This window comes from Mastigoproctus giganteus, chromosome 9 (assembly GCF_048544385.1).
Source record: "Mastigoproctus giganteus isolate SK-2022 chromosome 9, ASM4854438v1, whole genome shotgun sequence".
NCBI lineage: Eukaryota > Metazoa > Arthropoda > Arachnida > Uropygi > Thelyphonidae > Mastigoproctus > Mastigoproctus giganteus.
The window spans coordinates 60,211,778-60,226,421 of record NC_143583.1 but is presented as its reverse complement, the minus strand read 5'-3'; the positions used below and the strand labels follow the sequence as shown (position 1 = coordinate 60,226,421).

At 39.8% G+C, this 14,644-nt stretch overlaps 1 protein-coding gene across 3 annotated transcripts in view; it reads right to left on the bottom strand.

Moving 5' to 3' along the window:
• Positions 1 to 14,644, bottom strand: part of Vps16A (vacuolar protein sorting 16) — a 489,369-nt gene that overhangs the window by 335,850 nt on the left and 138,875 nt on the right. For all 3 annotated transcript variants that reach the window (XM_090381825.1, XM_090381827.1, XM_090381826.1), the window contains one exon: positions 9,119 to 9,207. In XM_090381825.1, coding sequence (XP_090237951.1) covers positions 9,119 to 9,207 — 89 coding nt within the window. The remainder of the gene's footprint in view (positions 1 to 9,118; positions 9,208 to 14,644) is intronic.

The following is a 14,644-nucleotide window of genomic DNA, read 5'->3' as shown; positions in this document are numbered from 1 at the left end:
GAAAGTGCCCTCCTTAATGATGAGCAAAACAGGTTCCTGAAAAACATTAATGGCATCTGTACAGAACACATGAAATTGTACCACATGCAAACTGCAGAATTTCTGGAAAACATAACGTGGAAACTTACATCAATCTCTGACAGTCTGCAGAATTTATCTGAAGATAACCGGCAGATTCATGTACAGAACAATGACATGAAACAAGAAATAGGTCTCCTAACCAATCAAGTGTGTCAACTAGCAACCTTATTTATGCCCAATGAAAACAGTATATCCAACAACGTCCCACACAACATGGCTCAGGGAACCTCAGAAAACAAGCCACAAGAAGTAGAATTGATACATGATTCCAACGCTAAAAGGAATTATACTCCCCAATTTATGTATAATGCAATGCCTCATATGCCTGTCACCCTTAGCCCAATGGCAGCCGTAACACAAGGAGATAAAAATCAGCTTAATAGCAGAGATGCAGGGCTGAATGACTGTAACTCACCCAAACCTGCATCTAATAACACTGGTGGTAGCCACTCAAAGACCTTTCAGGTGGCCCTCTCCACAATACCGACCCAAAATACTACTAAATCTAAAAGGTTAAAGGAGGCAATCCATACTGGAAAGGGTGCATCAAGACCCACATTTGCAGAAGTAGTCACCGGCAAAAAAGATGCTGAGAATAACCAAAAGATCCCACCAGCATGGCTCATAGGCAGCCTTTACTCCCTGGCATCTCTCACCGACCAACATGTTTACTCAAAAGAAACCCAGATGACATATTCAACATATCAGAACATGGAACATGGAAGACAACACGGCAATAGAGATGCCACAGAACTTTCCTCGAAGGGGACTCTTGCTAATTCGTACAATATCACAGCAGTTCAGACTCGTGGCCGAATCTTTATATCTCGACTGGAACTGACTACTAAATCATACAGCATTAAGGCCATGTTTACAGAAGTACATGGGATGAATATTGATGTGAGATAGAGAAGAACCAGGTATCCAACTTACGCCTCTTTCATCCTTACCTGGCACCCAGAGAAGATGAGCTTCGTACTGGATCCAAGGCTATGGCCCCTGGAACCCTCGTCAAACCCTTCCTAGATCAGATGCCAAGAACAGCAATAAACCACTGACATCAACATCAAATGCAATAGCAATTAAAGCTCCCAAGCCAACAAAACACATGAGAAATGAGATAACTTCACTGAGAACAAACTTACCATAGGAAACAAACTGTCCATATATCATTCAATCCAACTCTCAGCAGATTATAATGACAATCCCCAGGGCTCCAGACCTGTAAAGAATATTCCTGTACACATTGCAATGCACAGTAGACCAGTGCGAAGTTTAAAAAGAGACTTGCCACCTGTACAAACTCCGGTTACTATGGCTACCACCATTCGAATTGTCTATCAAAATGCAAGGAGTATTTGTAACAAGCTAGACACTGTCGAACAGCTTCTCCTCTCTAAAACCTTTGATATTCTTTGCATTGCCAAAACGTGGCTTGGGAATGGGCGGGACTCCCTTGCCTGTGCTCCTCAGGCTGGGTACCAGATGCTCAGTTCCTCCAGAGAGGATCGTAGAGGGGGGGGGGGAGTCACAATATTCTATAATACCACTATCTTCTCATTGGCACATTCTGTGGTAACCGAATCCCTTGCATTTGAAACTGCTATGGTATCCCTCAAGCTCAATGCCAACCTGATAGACATAGCAACAAGATACATTCCACCAGGACCAAACAGTAACATCATTGAAGATGTGATCTACTGGCTGGTAAATCACCTCCATGCCTCTGCTAAGCACATTATTTGCGGAGACTTCAATCTTCCACCTACTCTCACACATCTTAGTAGGAAACTCATTAGAAGTATGAATTCATTGGGTATCGGCCTACTTAATTGCCACCCCACGAGAGGATCTAATCTCTTCAATCTGATATTCTCTTCAGCACCATGCGACCTCGAAGACAGTCCTCAAAACCTATTTCAATCCGATCATGAACCCATTGCCATACTCCTGCACCTAGCCGCACCTAACTTTGATATCCAAGGGCCAAAAAAAAAAAAAAAAAAGACATCACAGCACCCAAATTCATTAATCCACCACAATGTCTCGAAGCTGCATCCTCCATACCTTGAGAGGCTCTCAATAATTGTGATCTCGAGCTAGCTGTGGACCTCATGACCAGATGGATTCAAACTATTGCAAGTTCTGGTGCTACAAAGACTGTCTGCATCACTCCTCGTTCGAGAGCTTGGTGGACACCAGCACTGAACAACAGCTTTCAACAAAAACAAAATCTGCATAAGAGATGGAAAGAATCAGGCGGTATACAAGATCGTATTGCCTTCTCCAGAACCCGGGCAGTTTTCAACCGTCAGAAAATACAAAGTGTACAAGGAAAGTTTTGCAATATGACGCAACAATGAATCACAGGAAGCTGCTTGTTGCTGCATGTTGAGACATGTTCATACGTGCATAGTAGCCGCCGCACCAAGTCGATGGGCTCAGTTATTCATTAGTGGTGAGAGTGTAAAGTGCTTGCGATGGCATTGTGGTCACGAAATGAGATAAGGACAGTTTTGCGGTATAATTTCGTGTGTGGTTTAACCATAGACCAGTGCTTAGAAGAAATGACTCTTGCACTAGATGATGATTGTCCACATCGTACAACGATATTCAGGTGGTATAGAGAATTCCAAAGGGGAAATTTCACTCTGGAGGATTCTGAGAGGCCGGGAAGGCCACGAACGTCAGTTACGGAGGAAAACGTTACTGCTGTGAGGAAAATGCTTGACGAAAACAGGCGAGTGACCTACCAACAGATAGAGGATACTTTGGGCCTAAATGCACCAGCAATTCGTTCGATTCTGCAAGATCATTTGCATGTGAAGAAACTTTGTTCTCTCTGGGTGCCGCATCAACTGACTGAAGAGCAGATGACACGACGTGTGACTTGGTGCCGGGAGATGTTAAAAAAGTTTGATAAGGGACAATCTCGGTATGTGAACAACATCGTGACAGGTGACGAGACTTGGCTGTACTATTACGATCTGTCGAACAAGGCTCAAAACAAAGTTTGGGTCTTTGATGATGACGACACACCCGTAATTGTCAGAAAATCCCGATCTGTAAAGAAGAAAATGATAGCTGTATTTTTCAAATCCAGTGGAATTGTGGAACGTGTCGTTTTGGACACGCAGAAGACAGTCACAGCTAAGTGGTATACTGAACAATGCCTGCCTAAAGTCATTGGATCTATGAAGAACCTGCGGCCAAAGTCAAGAATGGACATCTGGTACCTCCATCACGATAATGCTCCAGCTCACCTCGCCAAAGCCTGCACCGAATATTTGACCACGACAGGACTGAAACTTCTCGAGCACCCTCCCTACAGTCCAGACCTTGCTCCCTGCGACTTTGCACTGTTCCCGCATGTGAAAATGAAGCTAAAAGGGAGGCGGTTTTCCAGTAATGAGGACCTTCTATGGGCTTGGGACAACGAGTGTGCTTTACTCCCTAGTGAAACTTGGCAGAACTGGTTTAAAGATTGGTTTCAGAGGATGGAGAGGTTTATTGAATGTAGAGGAAATTACTTTGAAAAAATTAAATAAACAAAGCTGTATTGCAAAACTTTCCTAGTACCCTTTGTATTTGCAATTAAAAAGCATTTAAATTCAACCCTACGAAAAGGCAAATCGTTTTTTGACTCTCAGCACACAGGAATTCCTAAAACACTGGACCTTGAACTGTGGATGGACCATATTGCACGGTACTCAAACACTGTGGCCCTGATGCACCTAGGCAACTTACCCATCAACAACGTCCCTACTGATATGCTCGCCACCGTTCGCATCACCAGGAAGCAGCTTATAACTGCAATAAATGGATTGCCACCCACTGCAACTGCAGGCCCCGATCTTGTGCCACAATTCATGATTAAATGTCTTAGCTCGTTTATCATCGATCCTCTACTATCAATTTTTAACCATGTCTTAACGCAGCACTACTTTCCCCCTCTCTGGAACAGATATGCTGTGAGGCCACACCCTAAATGCCAATCTGCAACCCTCATTAAACAGTTCAGGCCAATCTCTCATTCTTCCAGCCTCTTGAAGCTCATGGAGAAGACATTACTTTCCACCATCACCAATCAAATCATGCCTCACAAACCCCCACAGATTCACTATGGCATTCCAGGTAGATCCACAGTCACCAATTTAACATCGATAACTAACACCATTCTCAGTGCACTAGAAGGTAAAGCAGAGCTTTCTGTCACCTACATCGACCTTGAAGCTGCTTTCGACTCCATCAGTATCCCCTCACTTGTTCACCTCCTAGAAAACTACTTCTACATAAAAGGTGGCATATTGTGGTTTATCACAGCCCTGCTCTCTGACAGAACCATTCTTCTTAAAGCGGATCAACACACAATCTGGAGAAAGATCACTGCGGGAGTTCCCCAAGGCGGAGTTCTCTCAGGAGCATTATTCACTGTAGTTATTCTTCTGATTGTGCAACAGAGAGAAGACATACTCTGCTATGCCGATGATATTAAGATATATACTCAGATTAACCCCGGCGAACATCTCTCAAACATCAATAAAAAGATCTATGAAAAAGTTACATAACTTAGGATCCTATTTCCATCAATTTGGCCTCCTCATTAACCCTGCCAAATCAGCCCAAATTGTCTTTTCTCTGAAGTGCCAACCCACTGAAATCCAAGCTTCTCTAGACAGCCTTAGGCAGGAGAAGGCAGATTACGAGAAATCTTTGGCAAGGAATGCAAAGAAAAACAGCAAAGAGTTCTTTACTTATGTAAACTCTAGAAGGAAGGGGATGAATCAGTTTGGTCCACTTGATATTGATGGGTCAACTGTTGATGATCCTGCTCAGGTAGCTAACAAACTAAATGAATATTTTGCATCGACATTCACACATGAGGAGTTATTCAGCGAGGGGAATGCCAGAGGTGTATTCAACTCTGGCAGTAAGCTAGAGAATCTTGTAATAACTGAGAGTAAAGTGGAGGAGAAATTGTTGAAGATAAACACAAGAAAGGCACCTGGGGTGGATGGGATCTATCCAGTTATATTAAAGGAGGCAGCAAAGGAAGTAAGCAAACCCTTAGCCATAATTATGAGAGCTTCCTTGGACTCAGGGGAGGTACCCATGGACTGGAGATGTGCAAATGTGACCCCAATTCACAAAGGAGAATCAAAGGCTGACACAAGTAATTATAGACCTGTGAGTTTAACTTCTGTTCCCGGAAAATTAATGGAGGCACTGGTTAAAGAAGCACTGAAGGATCATCTAGACAAGACTTCAGTTATAGCTTGGACACAGCATGGTTTTGTTAAGGGGAAGTCTTGCCTGACCAATTTGATTGGATACTATGATGCAGTCACAAAAGAACTGGATGCAGGGAATAACTTTGATATTATATACTTGGATCTTAGAAAGGCTTTTGATACTGTTGCACATGGAAGACTGCTGCACAAATTGGAGCAGTGTGGCATTGGAGGCAAATTGCTGCTATGGATAAAGGGGTGGTTGAGGGGGAGAAGACAGAGAGTGGTAATCAATGGACACTGCTCATTGTGGACTAATATTATTAGTGGAGTCCCTCAGGGTTCAGTGTTGGGTCCATTATTGTTTTCTGTATTTATAAATGATATTGATGATGGTATATCAAGCTTAATGTCCAAGTTTGCAGACGATACGAAGGTTGGCAGGGTTGTCAAGGACACTACTGACACTATGCTGCTGCAACAGGACCTGAAAAGGTTGAGCAGATGGGCTGAGAGGTTTCAAATGAAGTTTAACATTGACAAATGTAAAGTACTACATATGGGAAACAGCAACCCCAGAGCAACGTATCAACTCTGTGGTACTACACTGACAGTGGTAGAGAATGAAAGGGACCTGGGGGTGGTTGTGCAGGCAGATATGAAGTTCTCTGAGCAGTGCAGACGGGCTGCAAGAGCTCATGGTGTATTGTCAATGATATATAGGAATTTTTCTAGCAGGGATAAGGAGGTGATTATTCCCTTGTATAAGGAAATGGTCAGGCCACACCTAGAGTACTGTATACAGGCCTGGAGGCCTCATTTCAAGAAGGATGTAGAGCTGCTGGAACGAGTACAGAGAAGGGCAACAAGATTAGTGAATGGAACAAAGGGGTGCTCTTACGAAAAAAGGCTTAAGTTTTGCAAATTACAGCGTCTGGAGACTAAGCACCAGCGAGGTGATCTGATAGAGGTGTATAAAGCCTTGAATGGTTTAAGCATGCTGAATGCTGATGGGATTCTTCCTCTTGCTCAGAATAATCACCTGAGAGGGCATAAATTCAAATTGAGGAAAGACAGATGTAGGATAGACGTGCGGAAATTTGCCTTTAGCCAGCGGGTGGTTGGTTGGTGGAACACTTCCATCCCTTGTCGTGGAAGTTGATAGCCTAAATAAGTTTAAGGCTCAGCTGGACAGGTATTTCGAACGAACAGAGGGGTGAAGTGGAAGTGGTTATTTTTTATTTTATTTATTTATTTTTTTTTTTTTGGCTGATGCTGCATAAGCTTGCTTTCTTGCATCAAATGCCTCTACTAATGCTAATGCATTCCCTTCCCAGTGGTCAAGATGCATACAGACTTGGGAGTCGTCTTCGACTATAAACTGAGCTTCAATCCCCACATTGACAAGCTCACAGCAAAATTCTGTCAAATGCGCTGGAAAACAAAACAACTGCTGCACATTAGGGATCTGGATGTGACTCGTCAATACGTATACACCTCAGTATACTCCGTCATACTGTATGCCTCGGAAATTTGGGGGTCCGTGGCCCCTACCAACATCAAGCGCGTGTACTACGCCGAATACTGGCTCCTTTGTTGGATCACACAAAAACATCGTCGTCCACCCCAGCAAAGAAAAACTGCGATGGCGATGTCACTTCATTTTGTCTGACTTCCAGATATTGTATTTGAAAAACGCCTCATTCTCACTGTCAAGATGACAACCGGAATGGTCTCAGAGCCAAGCATCTGGGAACTGTGTGGCTGGAGGATCCCTCTACCTAGACTGAGGTCTGCTCACAGCTCACTATGACTAGCGCTCAGTGACTGCTTTCTCCCCAGGGAGATGCTCCCCACAATCCTTTCAATTGACGGTGATCTCTGTAGGTTTGTGAAGGATCAGAGGTACCGAAGACAGATCCTTAAGAACCTGACTTTGGCCAGGCAAAGTGCACATTGATAAGGGCAGCATAATAATGCCCAATATATTGTAAATAATGTTCAAAGTACGATGTCTTTATGAATGTGTTGTAAAAAAGTGAAGAATATCTTTATGAATATAAATATTAATATAACTATCTTTATTATTTCATTGTAAATACTGTCAAAAGCATATATCCTGTAAATAATCTGACACTGATTCTATTTTATTGTTGGCTCTGGGGGATGAGCCCGAACTTCGATGTGGGCCCCGTCTCCCCAGGGCATCCACCAGCCAATGTAAAACCCCTGGCATTGCTGCTGTGAAGGGTCCATTGTATATACCACGGTTGTATACAATAAAGATTATATATATATATACATAATTTTAATTTCTTTCTTATTTGGATATGGTTATATTAAATACCTAATACTTTTATTTTTAAAAGTATTAGGTATTTAATTATTGCAATATTGCAATAATTAATTATTATTGAAATTAATTCAATTATTAATTAATTATTGAAATATTGCAAGATAACTAAAGTTACTTGCAATATTTCATAGAAATCTATATGTTTTTTTACAAGTGGAATTTGATATTGTGAGATATGTTAAAAAAAAAGGTTTTAAGATAACAAAACAAAAGCACAAGAAAATACAATTTGTCATAAAAATAAGATACAGGCAGTTCTAGCTTTACGAGTTTTCGTTTTACAAGTTCCCGGGTTCACGAGTTTTTTTTTTTTATCAAGTATCAACAAAATCGAAAATATGAACATTAATTGCAAAAAATGAACGTTAAACATTCATAAATACCGCATTTCAAACCACACGCATAGCTATACAATATAGTGTACCCCGCTTTATGATATTAATCCGTTACCATCATATCACGAAAAAATCGTACACATTGTTTTTTGGTAATTCATTACATGACCTCGGAAGTTCAAATTTCCGCTATATAACTCCCCAAAAGGTCATTTTTATAGTGTAAATTGTATTAGTTACCAATTCAAACCATTAAACACACTACACTTTCATCGTTATCATATGTTCTATTATAAGAACCAATTTTGAATGCCTTTGTGACATTTTTCTAAAGCACATTTTTGGAAGTCATGACCTAAAACAATAAAAACAATTTGCACTTTCCGGTTTATTAGGTTTTTTTCTGTTACTGCAAGCAATTATAAACAGGTGGTAAACTCGACGTTACTGCATTTGCGAAAATACCAATAGCTGGAATTGTGTGGGTTTTTACGTTATTATGGTGAAATATGCTTGCCCTTTACTGAAATCTTCAATTGTATAAAAAAACATAAATAAATTTTCAGAATCTTCTCTTCATTCCTTTTTTTTAAGCTTCATAAACTTGTTACTCTGCGCAAATCGTGTTAGTTGCAATTTGTGCGTTCCGTTAAAAAATGCTTATGCATGCTATTGAAATTTATAAAGAAAAGAGAATATTATCGTGGAAATAAATGCTTCTTGAAGCATTTCTGAAGAAGATGACTCCTTGTGCAACAAACCAATGAGTGCCGAGCCAATAATGAGTGATCAACAAATGTGCATCTAGTTGATGATGATGATGATGAAGAATAAACATTCTTTAACATTTGTAAGTCATAAATAATTTCTCTATTATTATAATTTGCTTGATTTTACAGGCTACGTTTTCATTTCTTTGGATAAATCAATCATTGTTTAAACAAACTAATTAGCTAACTAATTTCATTGTTGATAACGTAACCCCTATTTTTAACATTATGTCTCTGGGAAATAAATTCCCGCTTTAAGAGTTAATTCGTTTCTAGTGCATGCACTAGAAATGAATTAACTCGTAAAGTCGAGAACTACCTGTATTTTAAATAATAATTACTTACCACATCAACTGCTCAGGACGTTTACACTGTTGCTTTTGTACAGAGATCAAGTTCTGTACCTCTGTGCTGTTAAATTCACAATATTTTCTCTAAAAAAAAAAAAAAAAAAAAAAAGGAAATACAGGTTAGCAAAAAAAAACAAAAACTTATGTACTAATACAAAAATGATTGTCTACTCTGAAACAACATATTTTTCTTCCAAGTGTTAGGGCTTTTAAACTGTTTTGTTTAAACTGTATAGTTCACCAATCAAGTTAAACTTTTAAACATCAAACTTCTACTAGTCGCATTTCACTTCAGCATTTCTTTAAAAATATTTATTATTCTTCCATTACCATTTCTTCTCCAGTCCATATTTTATGGACTGGAGCAGCAGAGCTATTAAAAAAAAAATTATTTACATTACTAGAACAATTTCTTAATTGAGTTCTAGAAATGTAAATAATGCTGATTAACATTACTACAATTTGAAAATAGTTCCCAAAGAACGTAACTATAAATACAGTGTGCTAAGAAAAACTAAAATATCTACTGCAATGATTCAAATCCATTTTGCATTGCACTCTAACAAAGAAAGGGCATGCCAATGGATCATTTTTGGAAATCATACTGGCATATGGTTTTCATAAATGAGCACCCAAATGATGTAGCAAAATTCATTTAAAATTTTATATTAGAGATCATTCAGCAAAGTGCCAAAAACAGTGTACTACTAGCAGCAGACTGTAGTTTGAAACCATAGAAATGTAACCATAGTTGTACAAAACCATAGTTGTACAAAATCTGGAATGTGTATTTGCCTAATTAGCAAAATTTCATCAAAACTTTCTGCTGAAAGTTCCTGTATGCAATGCCAAAAGCTACTGTCATAGAACTCTGCTTGATATCCACTTGAGATAACATGCTAAGGAACAAGGAGCATGCAACTAACAACACATTTTCTATATATTTTTTTTTTATTGAAAATCTTATTGGTACAAAATCTTGAATGTTCCTTTGATCAGATAGCACAATGTCATCAAAAATTTTCTATTTACAGCCCCTGCTGTGGCTCAGAGGAGAACTGAGGGGGGGGGAGTTGTCCTATGAAATCACAGCCTTCTGAAATGCACTGTTCGTTTGATGTTTATGGAGCAATCAGGATGGGACATGATATTGCCAACGGGAATGTCGTTGTGTGCAAGCACGATGTAAGGAGTGTGAGAAAATCAGGCACCAACTCAGTGTTGTTATGGGAATATGAGAGCTTGAAGGACAGGGTGGATGCCCTCGAAGGATTTAAATTGAAGGCCCATGAAGCTCTCAGCTCCCCACATCAATGCCAGAGCTTGCACTTGAACGTCATGTAACACAGCCGCAAACCCCCAAGGCAGAATGTGCTGATCCCAAATCACTTAACAAGCACATATCAATGTTGAAAAGGAGCCATGAGTTAGGGTTGAATTTGAAAGTGTCTGCAATTCTGCCCAGACACGACAGAAGAGAGTATATGATGAGAGCCTTGCCGATCAATTTGGCCCTGGAGATTTTGTGCAAGGCTCAAAGGGTAGAATTTTTCTCAGCCTGGTTTATGCTTGTTAACAGGAGAGACTGCTACTACAGGGATGGGATACACTTAAATAGAAAGGGTGAAAGAATATTTGCTGATGCTATCGAGGCAGAATTAGATGGGTCTTTTTTTTTTTTTTTTTTTTTGGTAGTTGTTGGCGCATAGGCTTCTGTGGCCATAATGCACCTCCCAGGGTTTTTTTTTTTTTGCAGTACTTTGATCCAAGCCCGAGGCGGGAATCGAACCCGCGACCTTTAGGTGGGTCGGAAAACTGCTAGCTTGGGGAATACACGGACTAATAGATTAACAATAGCCGCTGGCAGAGGTGAAAGTGATTCTTCCACTGCTTCTATTGAAATGAGCAGCAGCCTGGAAAACAAGGTGCAGGGGATTCCAGAGACTAATAGAAGTCATTGCCGAACAAGTAAATACATGGGCTGTGTTAGGGAAGCTAAGAATAGAAACAGGTGCATGTATACTTGTGTGTACAGCAATGCTAGGAGTTTGGTAAATAAATTTGATGAATTTCAGGTGTTGGTCAAAACTCCAAAGGCAGATACTGTTGGAATAACAGAGACGTGGTGTCACACAGATATAAGGAATGCAGAACTGGAATTTGAGGATTACAATGTGCACAGAAAGGATAGGAAGGGAGGAGGGGTTATGCTAGTGGTTAAGAAACACATAAAATCCAAAGAAGTACATCCAGTCGTCATGGCTAGACAGTGCAGTGTCAAGTCTCACACACTAGCAAGGCTTTTGTGGATTTATTGGATGATTGTTTTCTACAGCAGCATGTTCAGAAGGCAACTAGAGGGAGTAATACTCTTGATCTGATTATCAGTAGGGATTCTTCATGCATTAATAATCTGCAGATAAAGGAACCACTAGGTGGCAGTGATCACAGTTTGCTGAAGTGGGATTTACTCAAAGAGGTAACTACCGTCAGGGGTAAAGGAAAGGATTTTTGCTTTCGTAAAGGTGACTACAGTGGTCTAAGACAGTATTTAAATTCTATACGGTGGGACCAACTGATGATGTTACCAACAGCAAATTCAAAATGGGAAGCATTCAAAGAATTAATCTTGGAAGCTACTAGGCTTTACATACCAACTAAGAAATATTGTTTAAGGATTAGGCCTAAATGGAGGTCAGATGAACTAATTAGACATGTGGCAGAGAAGAAAAATGCATGGGATACATATAAATTAACAGGTGATACAAAAGCCTATGATAGATATAAGCTGGTCTGTAACCAAGTCACATAGGAGGTTAGGCAGGCAAAAGCAGATTATGAGAAATCCAAAGATTTCTCATAAAGAAAAACAGCAAAGAGTTCTTTACTTATGTAAACTCTAGAAGGAAAGGGATGACTGGGCGCATAAATTCTGGGACCGCAAGTGGCTGGAAAGTCTGTGGATTGGATCCTCTGGCAAGAATAGCATGAATAGAGATATGGGAGTACGATTTCACCCCCTTTTTGAGATGGTGGTTTTTGCCAGAGATAAACGTTTTAGTTTTCCATGCCCCCAGGCCACTTCTGGTTCTGGTACACGTGAAAGGAATACCGAGTATACGCCTGATCATCCACGTGTGCCGTGAACCTGGTATTTAAGGATGTGTCGCTTAAGTTTCATTTTTACTGAGGAAGGAGACAGACACCTCCGAAAGCTTCAATAGTGTTTTTATCGCTTTTAAATTTATATTTTAATTCTTTTTAACGTATTTACCTATTTTATTTTATTTTTGTCTTAAACTAGTTTTTTGTAAATAATCAATTTTTGTAAATATTATTTTACAGTCTTTTGTATCATTTTATTTTATTATTAAACCAGTTTTAAACGGTTGGTGTATCTGTTTAAATTTGTGGTATGAATAATCCCAACCTTAGAGGCCTTATTGCAGATAAGGGATGAATCAGATTTGTCCACTTGACATCGATGGTTCAACTGTTGATGATCCTGTTCAGGTAGCTAACAAACTAAAAGAATATTTTGCATCTACATTCACACATGAGGAATTATTCAGAGAAGGGAATGTCAGAAGTGTATTAAACTCTGGCAGGAAGCTATAATTTTGTAATAACTGAGAGTAAAATGGATGAAATATTTTTGAAGATAAACATAAGAAAGGTACCTGGGGTTGATGGAATCTATCCAGTTATATTAAAGGAGGCAGTAAAGGAAGTAAGCAAACCCTTAGCCATAATTATGAGAGCTTCCTTGGAGTCAGGGGAGGTACCGGGGACTGAAGATGTGCAAATGTGACCCCAATCCACAATATCTTATATCTCGCAAAAAAGGATTCTTCTGCTCCTATGCTTATCTTTAGTGACACTCCAATTTCTAGGCAAAACGATATATCTCTTTTGGGGATTACCCTGACTTCTAATCTCTCTTGGCACAAGCACATTACAAATATTGCTTCCTCTGCATCTAAAAAACTTGGTTTTCTCTTTCGCTCTCGGCGTTACTTTTCTTCCAAACAGCTGCTCACTCTGTATAAATCGCAAATCCGCCCTACCATGGAATATTGTTCCCACATCTGGGGTGGTGCCCCCAAAACCTCTCTCAGGCTTCTTGATTCCATTCAGAAGAGGGCATTTAGGTTAATTAATGATTCATCTCTAACAGAGTCTCTCCACTCGCTGTCTCATAGACACACTGTTTCTGCTGCATGCCTCTTCTACAGATACTTCCGTGGGCACTGTTCTTCTGAATTGGCTTCTATAATTCCCGCTCTCTCTTTCAAAACAATCCGAACACGTGCCGCCACCAGCCAACATCCATTTACTGTCCAACTTCAAACCCACAGAACCAACTTTTCATCTTCCTCATTTATTCATTCAACTGCCGTTTTCTGGAACAACCTTCCTTCATACATATTTCCTGAAAATTACAATCTACAGAAGTTCAAGTCCAATGTCAACAAATATCTTCTTTCATCTTCTCAACCTCCAACCCAAATACAGTACTAAGTACTATAGGTTCTAATACCTCTCATGTTTGGGGTTCACATAAAAAAAAAAAAAAAAAAACAAAGGAGGATCAAAGGGGGAGACATAATTACAGACCTGTTAGTTTAACTTCTGTTCCAGGGAAATTAATGGAGGCACTGGTTAAAGAAGCATTGCAGGATCATCTAGACAAGACTTCAGTTATAGCTCGGACACAACATAGGTTTGTTAAGGGGAAGTCTTGTCTGACCAATTTAATTGGATACTACGATGTGGTCACAAAGGAACTGGATGCAAAGAATAATTTTGATATCATATATTTGGATCTTAGAAAGGCTTTTCATACTGTTGCACATGGATGACTGCTGCACAAATTGGAGCAGTGTGCATTGGAGGCAAATTGCTGTTATGAATAAAGGGATGGTTGAGTGGGAGAACACAAAGAGTAGTAATCAATGGATACTGCTCTTTGTGGACTAATATTATTAATGGAGTCCCCCAGGGTTTTGTGTTGGGTCCATTGTTGTTTTCTGTATTTATTAATAATATTGATGATGGTCAATATCATCATCAGCCATTTTCAATCCACTGCAGGATGAAGGCCTCTCCAGCAACTTTCCAGTTCCTTCTGTTTTGAGCACTAGCCATCCATTTACTACCCACAAACTCATGAATTTAATCTATCCCTCTCCACCTTTGTCTTACAGGATTTCTTCTAGCTCCTCTTGGGTACCATTCTGTTATTTTTTTAGTCCATCTGTCATCATGTCTTCGAGCTATGTGTCCTGCCCAAGACTATTTTAGTTCTTTAGTTTTGATAAGAATGTCCTTTACTTAAGTTTGCTGCCTAATCCATGTGTTTCTCTTCTTATCTAACAGTCTGATTCCCAATATAATTTGTTCCATTCTTCGCTGTGTAGTTCTCAGCTTCTCTTCCATTCTTTTGGTGAGTGCCCAAGTTTCACTTCCATAAGTCATGGTGGGGAGTATACATTGGTTCATTATTTTACGTTTCAGACAA